This window comes from Squalius cephalus, assembly GCF_949319135.1.
Source record: "Squalius cephalus genome assembly, chromosome: 10".
NCBI lineage: Eukaryota > Metazoa > Chordata > Actinopteri > Cypriniformes > Leuciscidae > Squalius > Squalius cephalus.
This window is the reverse complement of record NC_137131.1, coordinates 31,347,982-31,362,253: the sequence shown is the minus strand read 5'-3', so window position 1 is coordinate 31,362,253 and position 14,272 is coordinate 31,347,982. Positions and strand designations below refer to the sequence as shown.

General features: G+C 38.9%; 1 protein-coding gene across 3 annotated transcripts in view; it reads right to left on the bottom strand.

The window, feature by feature from the left end:
* psmd12 (proteasome 26S subunit, non-ATPase 12) overlaps window positions 1-7,755 on the bottom strand; it is a 30,755-nt gene extending 23,000 nt beyond the window's left edge. For 2 of the 3 annotated variants that reach the window (XM_079883309.1, XM_079883310.1), the window contains exons 1-5: window positions 7,532-7,755; window positions 7,008-7,067; window positions 6,783-6,911; window positions 841-948; window positions 609-713 (exon numbers count right to left, since the gene is read on the bottom strand). In XM_079883309.1, the coding sequence (XP_079739435.1) occupies window positions 609-713; window positions 841-948; window positions 6,783-6,911; window positions 7,008-7,067; window positions 7,532-7,639 (510 nt within the window). In that variant the 5' untranslated portion in view covers window positions 7,640-7,755. The remainder of the gene's footprint in view (window positions 1-608; window positions 714-840; window positions 949-6,782; window positions 6,912-7,007; window positions 7,068-7,531) is intronic. The other variant, XM_079883308.1, reaches the window with a different exon arrangement.
* Between the last annotated feature and the right edge of the window lie 6,517 nt (window positions 7,756-14,272).

The window sequence follows — 14,272 nt, the reverse complement described above, 5'->3', positions numbered from 1 at the left end:
AATCTTTTCACAGCCCTACACTGTATGTATATATATATATATATATATATATATAGCTATATTAAATATATATTAAAATATCATTATGAGCCAATTCAATCCAATAAAATAGCCAATTCAAAATATTATGAAATACAAAAAACAAAACAAAAGATCACACTTACAGAAATACACTTCTGTCCAGAGTGGCTATCTTTATGCACATGTAACCCCTCTGGTCTTACTCGCCCTGCTCCAAGTGGGACTCGAACCAGTGTGTCCAGCATGGGAGGCGGGCACACTTACAAGGACACTTAAGACCGCGGTCTTCAACGTCAGTCGCTACTGCACCTCTTGAGTGAGGTTTACTCGCACCACTTTCACTAGCAGGCCTCCGTTACACACATGCGCGCACAATATATGCACACATTATTAGCAGAAGAGACTGTTTATTTTGCCTGGGGTTGGGGGGCAAATACAAGCAGGTCCAATGCCACTATTCTCTAGTACTGTTTCTAGTGTCAGTAAGACCCCTTCTTTGGTATGTGCTGAATTGTACAGCAGCAGGTATACATCCTAACACTGAATATTCCAGTTAGTTTGAGGCCTTAAAAGTTATGATGACTCACCTGCAGTTCCTGGAGAATGGATGCAGCCTCTTTCACCTCTCCATTTTTTTCTTTGATACAAGCCAATGTTTTAGTCAGCCTGGCACGCTCAATCTCCACATATATCTGCAAAAACATTAATATTCACTCAGCATGATTAAGGAGTAAAGCTGGGCATTACAATGGAGTAGAGTGATCCAGCTTATAAGAAATACATCTGGTACAATAATCTAAAAACAGAAGGAACTGAGACCTTTCCAGCAGTGACCGTGCGTAGCGTGTCGATGAGTCTGAGTTTGATTGACAGGTCACTCTCAGCATCAACATATGTATAACATTCCTGTACCATCTTTGCAACAGCCTGTAAAGGAAAATTATGAGAATGTTAACTATATATTTAATTCTGGGAAATCAATGGTAAAACATCCTCTAACAAGTTATTTAGAATACACATATTGGAAATCAATAATATAATAATAATCAATAATACAATAAAACTAATGATGAGTATACATTGTTACAGTTGCTGTACTGAATTGATGCACCTGCCTTTGTTATTACTTCCCTCTATTATTTATTTATTTGTGTGTGTGTAGTATATATATATATATATATATGAAGAGTTCAGATGCAAAAGCCTCTAAGTGCCATCTAAAATTTTCTTCTAGAATGATCATTTTTATCAAGCTCATATATTTAAGTTCAATAATTTCACTTAAATGGCAATGCAAATTACCTATTAATTGTCATTTAAGTGAAATTACTTAAATATATATATACATATATATATATTAGGGGTGTAAGAAAAAATCGATACACTTGAGTATCGCGATATTTTATTTTGCAATACTGTATTGATTTTCAAAAACGCAATATCGATTATTATTTTTTTTTATTTTTTTTTTTACGTCCAAAAATATTCATGGTAAGACCGTAAGACAGTGGTTCACGTTTATGTTGTTTAAATCCTTACCACTAGATAGCTATGCTGAGACGCACCACTAGTGTCCTCGCCAGGCTCGCCAGGCTCGCCAGTGCGTGTCCACTGGACATTGTAGGATTGACAGCGGACCGGAGAAAGTGTTGAGAGCGACCGAGAGCGTCAAAAAGTTGGGCAGTTCCTTTATACAAATATCAAGCGAAAAACGCAGTCGGCAGCCAATTGCTGTGAGGTTCGGGATGTGACGTCTGTCTTGAGAGTTTAAACATATGCAAATTGTGCCGGAGTTTATGCTGGATTTAGTGCGTAAATCATTTTGTTTACAAATTAGACGTTGTGCAGTTGTTATATAGGCCTATATGTTAAATATTTCATTTTGGATGTGTTTATTGTGATTATATTGGCTGGTTTTATAAAAGTTTATACAACTGAAAGGATATCTTTGCTTGGTGCATTTGGAAACAAAGCTTGTCTATTTCTAAATGTAATCGCGTGCATCGCTCACACCAAAAGCGAATAGAGCATCTGGCGCGAGTGATTTCAATGTTAACGCCGGTTTCACACTGCACGCATTAGCAGAGCGTGAGCAGCGCAGGAGCAGTGCATATGGTGAGCAGGAGCAGGACACGCGCGTTTTGCTTTCACACTGGCAGCGTTTGTCATGCGCGGCTGAACCGCGGCGTGTGTATAGACAGAGTACTCTACAATCAGGGTAAGTTGGCATTGCTTTATTTCGTTTTCAAATACATTTAAGAGAAAAGACTTGTCAAGAAGCTTATTTTATTAATCATTTAATTTATATAACTTTTGGTTCGTCTTTGTTTTTATTGTTCGGGCAATAAGTTTGTTTTTGGACATTTGTTTTCTTTTTAAATTGCTGTTGGTCATTTGATTGACTGTTTAAAACACAAAAGATATCATCAATGCGCTTTTTGGGTAAAACTGCGGTGTATTTTGGCCATGATCAATGCATTGTCACTTTAATTCAGCGTAAGCGGCGCAGCAAAAATAGACCAGGCGCCGAAACGATCGCTGCACTGCTGCTCCTGCTCTGCTCCTGCTACGCGCTGCCGCGCCGCCTCTGCGCGCGGTGTGAATGCACTCATTGAATAACATGGACGCCGAAAAAAATACGCGCTGCTCACGCGCCGCTGACGCTTGCGGTGTGAAACCGGCGTAACGGTGCGTGTCCACTACAGCGGCAAAACTCCGCTCAGTGCCGCTGGCAACGCTGTAACGTCTCCGCTTTGGGGTGTGTCTGTTGCTGTTGTGTTTAATCTAAGTTTTTTTCAACACACGGACAGTATAATCACCAGCAATGCACGCGATTACATTTAAGCCTGTTTTATACTTCTGCGTCGAACTGCCGCCGTAGCTACGTCGTAGGCTGTGTGTAGCGCGCGTACCCTACGGCGTACCCTGACGTGCACCTCTCCAAAAATGTAACAACGCGTCAATTCTACGCGGACACAAGCGCGGTGATTGGTCTGCCAGAACCCCTCCCTCGGGGTTTCACATGCTCCCTAGGTGCGCGTCAACGCGGACAACGACACAGAAGTATAAATTAAAACCAACACGTTGCCTACGGCGTATAGGCTCTGGCGTAGGTCCGACGCAGAAGTATAATGAGGCCTTTAGAAATAGATAAGCTTGCACCAAGCAAAGATATCCTTTCAATTTTATAAACTTTTATAAACCCAGCCAATGTAATCACAATGAACACATCCAAAATAAAATCTTTAACATACATAACAACTGCAAAGCGTCTAATTTGTAAACAAAATGATTTACGCACTAAATCCAGCATAAACTCCGGCACAATTTGCATATTTTTAAACTCTCAAAACAGACGTCACATCCCGAACCTCACAGCAATTGGCTGCCGACTGCGTTTTTCGCTTGATATTTGCATAAAGTCGAGAACTGCCCAACCTTTTGACGCTCTCGGTCGCTCTCAACGCTTTCTCCGGTCCGCTGTCAATCCCAAAATGCATTGCGCGAGCGTGAAGCTCGACTTCCATAGGAATGAATTGAAAACGCTCGCTCCGCTCGCACCGCGCCAGTGGACACGCACCGTTAGTCAATGCAAAGACGCGTTTACGCGCGTCTGGAGGTCCTGCGGCACGAGGTGTTTAGCGCGGCGCGGTTCGCCTCATTCGCACGTCCAGTTCTTTTAAAATCTTTTATCACATAAAACTTGATTTCAATATGACACATTCATTTTGTTCACTTTCATCCACTTTCATTCATTTTCGTCCAGTTCACGTTGTTGTTTTGTATTGTGACAGGGGCTATGTACCTATTTTCTTTTATTATGGCCTACTTGAGCATATAAAAATTTGCTCACTAAGAACCTGTGAACCACAATCCCAAACTGGCAGTTTGATTTTCTGTGTACTGAATTGTTTACCTAAAGTAAACTTCTTTGACTTTTATGCACATCATGTCTTTTTTAAAATATTTTTAATATATTTTACTTTAAAAAAATCCCAATATATCGCCTTATGCACAGTATCGAAATATATTGCAATATATTGAATCGTGACCCATGTATCGTGATGCGTATCGTATCGCCAGATTCTTGCCAATACACAGCCCTAATATACAGAGATGGGGGACTCGAGTCAATGACTTGACTCGAGTCAGACTTAAGTCGCAAATTTTAGGACTTGAGACTTGCTTGACAAATATTAATAAAAGACTTGACTTGACTTTGACTTGATATTCATGACTTGAGACTTGACTCGGACTTGAGGTAAATGACTCGAAATAACTTGTCTTTTTAAAAATAAATATCTGTATTTGAACGCACGCAACAATCACGTGACGCAGCAGGAACGCCCGCTGTGTGAACAAAAGCCGCGTGTCGTAGTGATGACGCTGAAGCGCGGGATCGTTCGCCAGCTGTGAAATGGTATGTAATGCTTAAGTTTATGATCGAATCAGAGAGGAAAAAAGATGCACAATGGTTTCTCGAGAGAGAAATCGCAGCTCATAAGCAAACTTAAGACGCTGCTGAGACAATAAAGTCACATCGATGTCATGTGTCTTTACGGGATTTTTACGGGTTGTGTGTAAACGGACTCTCTTATTCCGGAAAATCACTGGCAGTGTGAATGAACCTAAATCAAACTAACCCGAGTCAAATCTCGGGTCACTTTATCCGTGTATATTCCGGAATCTCTGTGTGAAAGGGGCTTAAGGTCACACACCCTGACGAAGGCATTAGCCGCAACGCATAGGTGTGCAAGTAGCTACTTGTCACCTGATTTTAAAATATTAAAGCCATGATGAAATAAAGGCTTTCTATATATTTCTAATAATATTCGAATGCCTTGGATTAATGATTTTTTTTATGATCTGAATAATCCCTTACATACAAAAGCACAGCGAAAAACAAAACATTTCTTGAAAATTAAAATCGTGTTAAAATATGTTAAAATATGCCATATTCCAGTTTTTCTTGCCTGCATACATCCCTTTGTACTGTCTAGTTATATGCTACCAATATAGTCTGCTATCCCAGGGTTGACTTGAATGTTAAAAGAAATATAAAAAAAAATTAACTGTAATTTAATAATAATTAATAACACATTGGTACAGAGTCTACCGTTCTCTGGGATTTGTTTTCATGATAATCGAATGTAAAGAGTTGTATCTCTAAAAACTGATTAGCTTATAACGCTAGTATATAGGGCATAGAGTAAGTAAAAAGAAATCGTTCGTTAATACCACTAACAAGCACCCTCATTATGCTACCGTGTTAGTGTGGGGCTATTTTGAGCCTTGTTAGTGGTATTAACTAGCGATTTCTTTTTACTTACTCTATGCCCCATATACTAGCGTTATAAGCTAATCAGTTTTTAGAGATAAAACTCTTTACATTCGATTATCATGAGAACAAATCCCAGAGAACGGTCGACTCTGTTCCCATGTGTTATTACACCCCAGGTTCATTTTGCGCTGGAGTTGTCCTTTAATAGCATAATAGCATGTGTACAGTGTCTAATAATTGGATAGTTTTGGGGGATGCACATAAAAGATTGTAAAAAGACACCTACACACAAAGAAAAAAAAACATACAGACTATCGAACCAAACCATGCATACACAAATAAACAAAACAAAAATTCGAACTTGCAAGCACAACCATGCACACATGCAAACAAATAATACACTCTTCACTCATACACACGCACACACATTCACTCACAAATATTAATGAATCAATCACACTCAATCAAATCACCTCTCTCTCTCTCTCTCTCTCTCTCTCTCTCTCTCTCTTTCACACACACACACACACACACACACACACACACACACACACACACTCACACACACACACACTCACACACACACACACACTCACACACACACACACACACACACACACACACACACACACAGAAAGTCAAACACAACCATGGACATGCAAACAATACACCTTTCACTCATACACATGCACACACATATTCACAAATATTAATAAATCACTCACTCACACAGATTAATAATGTACAATAGTCAACCCACCTGATTGACAGGTTTAAGTTTTGTGTCAATTCAATTATTACTGTTTTTTTCTTGTTATTATTTTGTTAAAAAGGAAAGATCTAACTTGTTGTTAAGGATGTGTTCATGTTCCATAAAGGGGATGCCAGTTTGAAGAATGCCATTTGGTGGCATAGGAACCATTATACTTGAATTGTGAATTGTTTAATATCTTTTAATGGTCTACTGCAATGTTTAAGGCATATTTATTTTTCATGCTTTAATGTTGGCCTAATTTCAGTTACATTTACATTTTAGGCTATCTAGTTTGAAATTGTATTTCTTTTTTAGATTTTTAACCACTCAGCTGTATGTGTAAATGCATATTTAAAAAAATGTTGCAAATAAAACCATAGTCCACAACTTACGTAGTTTTAACTTATTTTAATATATAAATTCTGTGAAATCATCAAACGTTTGTATGACTTGCCGTGACTTGTGACCCAAGCTACGACTTGACTTGACTTGCTTGACATAAAGCAGTGACTTGACTTGACTTGACTTGCTTTTCACAAAATTGACTTGGACTTGCTTGAGACTTGAAGGTTAAGACTTGAGACTTACTTGTGACTTGCACATGTGTGACTTACTCCCACCTCTGCTAATATATATAGGTACAGGTTGTTGAAAAAACATTTTTATTTGGCATCTTATTCTTGACCTCAATCACTGGCTCCATGGTGTTTATAGAAGTGTTCCTACCTGCTTCAACTGGCTTCTTCTCTTAGACAGTAGCATGATGTTTTCATTCAAGGCATCCCAGTCTTTGGCTTCATAGCATATCTGAACTATAGCCACCAAGATCCTGGAGGTGGACACCATATCTGAAGCCTGGACAGAAGTGGCACAAATGCAAACAAAAAGCAGGGCATTTTAGAGTTAAGAATATTGTAGCTACAATTAAACAGAGCACAGTAAAACACTTACAGTTCTTGTTTGCTTCTCTAGTGACAGCAGACTCTCGACGGCCTCTTGTAGTCTGCCATCCTTAATAACAAAAACAGATTATGTTAGGGTTTCTTTATGGCATGTTGTTTTGTTAAAGCTCATATCATTGTGCATCCAGCAGTAATTGTTTATGAAACAGGTGAAATATGGCTCGATGGTGTTTTAAGCCCCCAATGGCTCCTTAGAGGCCTAACCCTACCCTCAACCTTAAACGTACCCATCCCCTCGCTGCCTGGAAGGCGCCGTTGGGGGCTTAAAACACCAAACACCTGAAATATGAGGCATGATCAGTGAAGTATTTATGGCTAAAAACCTAAATCAGATGCTTATTTTTACAGCAATTTCCTGGAAGGTCTATGTCTGCATATGAAAACAATCGTTTTTCATTAAACGCGATACAGTGGTTTATATTAAATAAACCAATCATATAGTTTAACGCTGAAATGTTTTGATGAACGTTAGCTTTAGCACGTAGCATGACTCAGCCGCTCATTCACACTTACTCTGGCCATTTTCTCACACTCAGGCAGACGCTGATCTACAGTGACACTGTAGTCAACCTCCATCTTTACTATCCGTCCATCTGATCGTTCAACTCTGTCCTCAGCCATTATTGCTGCTTATAAAATGAAGAATTCGCAGTGAATCTGATAACTTCAACCCGAACAGCTCGCTGTAAATCTTCTTCTGTTTCTTCGTATGGCGCTTGTTGTTTGACGGTGGGCAAACCAGATATTCGTGCATTACCGCCTCCAACTGGACAGGAGTGTGAGGCGTCGAAACGAGAGGGAAATTATCTTTATCACGTTGGGTAGGCTATATATGTGTTGTATAATTTAAAATGTAGCAGGTTATGCAATGTTTTTCATAAACACTTTTTGTTTTACTGTTTGAAACTCTCATACCCTGATAGCAATCAATAATATGGTCTAAACATTAAAAATGTGGAAGTCTCAGTCAGGGCCAAAAATCCAATCATTGCATTCGGTATCAACTGGGTGCGCGGAGGTATGAAAATTCTATTATTTTCTTATTTTTTTTTGTCCATCCATTTAAAATCTAGGAAATCATTACTTTCTTCTGAAGAGATCACTTTAAATAATGACATATTCAATTAAGGCTTTTTATTCATATATAAACATTGCTCAATTACCATTGCAAATCTCACCTAAATGTTTGCTCACTCAGTGTATGGGATAATTATTGGGATAATAATTGGGATAATGTGATAATTATTGGGATAATTTTGTTATAATTGCACAAGATAGCTTGTTTTTACTATATTTTATGTAGCCTAATAATTTCACAGTAAATCTCCAAATTAATGTAGAAACATCATAAAGACAGTATATTTCAAATAATTGTTTAATGGCATATTTTTATGAATGAAGTGTTATTTGATTCTGATGTCACTGCTGCACTGTCACATGTGGATCCCACACGCGTCCCATTTTCTCACAACTCTTAACGTTCATTTAAGACTTTATTTAACTAATTTAAGACTGCTCTCATGAGGATACTCAAAGCGAAAGCGCGAAAGAGAAGTCGAGTCTGGCGCGCGTCGTGTCAGCATCACAGACAGCGCATTCTCTTTTGTATTTTCTCTCGCTTGCATGGTTAGAAGCATTTGCATGAGGAAGAACGTGATTATATAATGTAACGCTAGCCAAAGGATGACAGAAAAAAAAATGCTGCTTTAATTGCGTTAAATATTTTTAACGTGTTAAACTGAAAAACATTAATCGCACGCATTGCGTTGACAGCAGCACGGACATAACCGATGTGTTTATGTGAATACGCGGCAAGACGGACGTTGTGACAATGTTTTCGTGTGTATTTGACTGTAAGCGTAGGCTATCAATGAAAAATAGGCAGCTTTATGTGGACGCACTGGGAATAAGGCACGGGAACAAAATCACACGCAAGCGCAACCTCCGCAATTCAACGCCGAAAACTTATGATTTGCATTTTTATTATAAGTTTGTGCGCATTATTTGTTGTTATTAGAGACTTCCGACGATCCGAGATTGATGGTAAAAAATTGTTTTTTTACACAGCACCCCTGCTCTCGCCAGAAGCACCCCGGGGTGCCGCGTCACCCCGCTGGGAAACGCTGGTCTATATAGGCTAATAAAAAAATAAAAATAAAAAAAAAGCCTGTAATTAAGACCTTAAAATTGACTTACCTGTCGAGAAGAAAGCAGGCAACTTCAGCGTCTCTTCTGAAAGCTTTCTCCTGCATTAGCTATCCCGACATTATAATAACCCTTGTTTTTGTAATCTCCGGTCACGTTTCATTTTACGGTCTTATTGTGGACTTTTTCGACGAAGAGGACTCGTTAACCGTGCAGTGCACGCAGCCTTTTAAACTTGCCGGGGCAGTGACAAAAGCGCCTCTCACTGCTCTGCTCCGTTTCTGCTGGTTTCAGTCACGTGACGCGGGCTCTGAACGAAAACGCGTTGTGGAAACGCGTTGGCCTAGTATTTTTTGTCCCTCTCTGCTATTATAGTTTTTCAAGATGGCGGAACTACATGGAAGCCTCCGTGGACTTACCCGTCCTATGTATATAAAGATAATAAATTCTTCGTTTACGAGGATAAGTCAGATCATTGGCAGAGGTATTTGTACACCATTGAGGACATATTTATGAATAAAAATATTGATTTTAGATAATAAAATACCTAAAAAGTTACACATTGTCCCTTTAACAAAATCATTATAGTAACACCTGTATAAAATCTAGTGATCATGGCATTTATTTTGTATGATTTACAATTATTTATAGCCATCTACTTATTGCTATCCTGTGCTTTGGTTGCATTCTGATGGCATTATATACATTTGACATGACAAAATACCTCCATCCATAGATATATTAGTCCAGCGTTGACTCGACCGCGTTTAGGGCGGGGCTGAAGGCGAAGTTTTGGCACTCTGCCAGCTAGTTTGCCAAGCTTTAATTCTTGGTTGTATTCATCTGATACGGCAATGTGTAACGTTTTTCTGTCAACTCTGCATAATCCTTAGCGATCGATATCGCACGTTTGTCGATGGAGCGGGTTCAGGCCATACTAAATGTTCTGACCGCAATTGTGCAGGACAAAGCTCTGAGGACATCAGAAGTTAGAGGGACTGATGGCAGCTGTACAAAGTACACAGGCTACACCGTCATTTTAATTTTAATGGACATTAAAATAAAGGCAGATAACCGTACAGTTAAAAATATAAATAACAAATTTTCGACCAAAAACGAAGTTACGGTCTTTTGCCTTTGCACGTTCCTGTTTTCGGTCGAAGTCCATAGTAGTCGATTGTCGAGTTCACGCGCGTGATAACTTCATTTTTATTCATATCTTTCACATCTACTGCAGTCAGATTCACCGTGTTCACTCTGAAGGAATAACTCACATTGGCTGTGCACTTGTAATGACATTTCAAGGATGTTAAGAGGCTAAAAGCAGGTTTAAAACTTGCCCCATTTAAGTCAACAGGGTCGTTGTTCTCTGTACTGACAGCACTCCAAATTTACAAAAAAAAATGAGCTCAATGTTAAAATTGACCGGATTACTCCTTTAACAGTCAGAAGCAAAGCATGCTGGGAACTAGAAATCTGTTGTAACTCATTCTGTGAATGTGTGTGTATATGTGTGTGAACATACATTCACATTTATATGGGAACATGTATGTGCAATATATGTACACAATAAAGGATAAAACTTTGTGAATATTACATGTAATGCTATTTTTGTCTACATTTGTCTAAATATTTTATATTCATTAATATATAGCCATACATGGTCAATGCATATATTGCAGTATATTGAAAAATATAAGCATTACTTTCCGATATATGGAAATGTATTATGTAATATATCGCATTATATTTTGCAGTATATTCTCATATATTTCTGTTCCGTAAGGGATGCTACGTTCACGCCATAACTATACCGTAATCAAGAGATGGCAACCCGTGATGGTACTCAGCGTGATTCACATCCTCAGACTCAGATATGCATTATGGCAACACTATCAACGCAGAAATGAATATGCAGCTGTCAGGTGGTACAAGTCAGTGCCCTTTAAGTTAGTTACATTCATTATTATTGTGTTTTGAGATAATTTAATGCTGTCCCTCGTGATGCTTTGCAGACTCTGTTCTGACTGTGCACGTTCATGTGTTTTGGAGGTGGCGTGGCTTTGGAGAGCGCTCTGAAGGAAGGGTGGGATTTTATGCTTTCAAAGCTAGCTTGCTATTGCTAACCGTTCCGAAATTGCCTACCAAACCTTAAAAAGTTTTAAACCAGGGATTCTCAACTCTGGCCCTCGAGGTCCACTTTCCTGCAGAGTAAGGGTTGCGGGAAAAACAAAAACATTAGAATGTTAAGATTACTTATGGCTAAACTGTTTTATTTTACATGGAGTTGGTTCACATGGTGGTCAACATGTAAAAATCATGTCTCAAGCCCCTGCCCCTTTTATCTCAAAATGTATTGTGCCCCTCTCTGATAAATGTAAATAATAATTATTATTAAAATAAATATTATAATAAATAACAATACACTTATACACCATTGCCACTAACAATAATAATAATAATAATAATAATAAATATATACAGTGAGGAAAATAAGTATTTGAACACCCTGCTATTTTGCAAGTTCTCCCACTTGGAAATCATGGAGGGGTCTGAAATTGTCATCGTAGGTGCATGTCCACTGTGAGAGACATAATCTAAAAAAAAAAAATCCAGAAATCACAATATATGATTTTTTAACTATTTATTTGTATGATACAGCTGCAAATAAGTATTTGAACACCTGTCTATCAGCTAGAATTCTGACCCTCAAAGACCTGTTAGTCTGCCTTTAAAATGTCCACCTCCACTCCATTTATTATCCTAAATTAGATGCACCTGTTTGAGGTCGTTAGCTGCATAAAGACACCTGTCCACCCCATACAATCAGTAAGAATCCAACTACTAACATGGCCAAGACCAAAGAGCTGTCCAAAGACACTAGAGACAAAATTGTACACCTCCACAAGGCTGGAAAGGGCTACGGGGAAATTGCCAAGCAGCTTGGTGAAAAAAGGTCCACTGTTGGAGCAATCATTAGAAAATGGAAGAAGCTAAACATGACTGTCAATCTCCCTCGGACTGGGGCTCCATGCAAGATCTCACCTCGTGGGGTCTCAATGATCCTAAGAAAGGTGAGAAATCAACCCAGAACTACACGGGAGGAGCTGGTCAATGACCTGAAAAGAGCTGGGACCACCGTTTCCAAGGTTACTGTTGGTAATACACTAAGACGTCATGGTTTGAAATCATGCATGGCACTAGGGCTGGGCGGTATGACGGTATATATCGTTACCGCGGAAGAAAATGTCAACCGTACCAGATATTTTTATTCTGTGTATACCGTGACATGTAAATAAGTGGGCGTGGTTAACTCACATGCAGCGTGCGTGAGACTGAGACATTGAGATTTGTCAAAGAAACATGGAGAAAGCTGATCAAGAGGATCCACAAAGGAATTACGTTTTCTAAAGGGTTGTTGTTAACGTGATATTTTCGGGAAAAAAGGCGCAGCAGTGCGGCACCTAGGCTACAGAGGAGTGCACGTTCGCAACGGGGAAAGCATGAAGCTTACTTGACAACAACTGTTCATATATAAATATCGTAACGAATAGAAATAACCTTAAATAATGCATCTTTCCGTCTCTTATGTATAGTTATTTTTTAAACACGAAAATCGCATTCAGCATGACACAAGCGGTTGGTAATGAACAACCTGCATGTTGAAGCGAATGTATAATCCTGTATCTGAGGCAAAATGACTAAATATGCAGCGCGAGTTATATATTTCTAACTCCAAACAATTGGCCACTGAACCAGCTGATAAAATCTTCCTTTGATTCGATACGTGATTACAACTTGACACTCAAATTAACCGATTGCATTTTACTGATGCAAAAGACGCACACGTGCACACTGAGAGGGAGACATGTCAGTGTTCACGGGCTATGGCAAAATAATGACGCAGTTACAAGGTGTGTATAATTTACACTACTTAGTCAACACTAAAAGTAGCTGCTGTTCGGTTTTCAGACTGCTGCTCTCCTTCTAGTCACTTCTGAACTTCTCTTGATTAAAGCTCCAGGTGATGGGTTGCCAGATATCACAAAAAGAGCAAAACAAGCCCCCTAAAAACGCAGTATAATAAGCAGCAGACATGGCAAAAATTTACCGGGGAACACATTTAAACATAACTAGTATTACTAATATCCTACAAAATTAAAAGGAAGTAACTAATTTATTATGAATAGAATAGTTCAATATAAAAAAATTCTGATATTAGGCCTATAAACTGATTGAAGAAGTAAAGCAATAACATGAGATTGAAAAAATATTCAGCAACACTTTATTTAAAGTGGGGGCAATTCATCTAAAAGTTGATGAGTGTGTTTTGTTTACTATTTTTAGCTATCAAAATAGTTTACCAAAGAAATAATTTACCAAATAAAAGAAAAAGAAAAATCAAACAAGGTGAAGTACTTTTCATTTCTAAAGTATTTGGGTTTATTTATTATACAAAGCCCTTTTTGCAGATTTTTCGAGAATAACTACATATATAAATAACTATATCGTGAAATATATCGTTACCGTGAAATTAAATTAGTCATACCGTGAAACAGAATTTTGGTCATACCGCCCACCCCTACATGGCACGGAAGGTTCCCCTGCTTAAACCAGCACATGTCAAGGCCCGTCTTAAGTTTGCCAATGACCATTTGGATGATCCAGAGGAGTCATGGGACAAAGTCATGTGGTCAGATGAGACCAAAATAGAACTTTTTGGTCATAATTCCACTAAACGTGTTTGGAGGAAGAAGAATGATGAGTACCATCCCAAGAACACCATCCCTACTGTGAAGCATGGGGGTGGTAGCATCATGCTTTGGGGGTGTTTTTCTGCACATGGGACAGGGTGACGGGGGCCATGTATTGCGAGATTTTGGGGAACAACCTCCTTCCCTCAGTTAGAGCATTAAGATGGGTCGAGGCTGGGTCTTCCATTGCAATGACCCGAAGCACACAGCCAGGATAACCAAGGAGTGACTCTGTAAGAAGCATATCTGGCGTGGCCTAGCCAGTCTCCAGACCTAAACACAATAGAGAATCTTTGGAGGGAGATCAAACTCCGTGTTTCTCAGCGACAGCCCAGAAACCTGACTGATCTAGAGA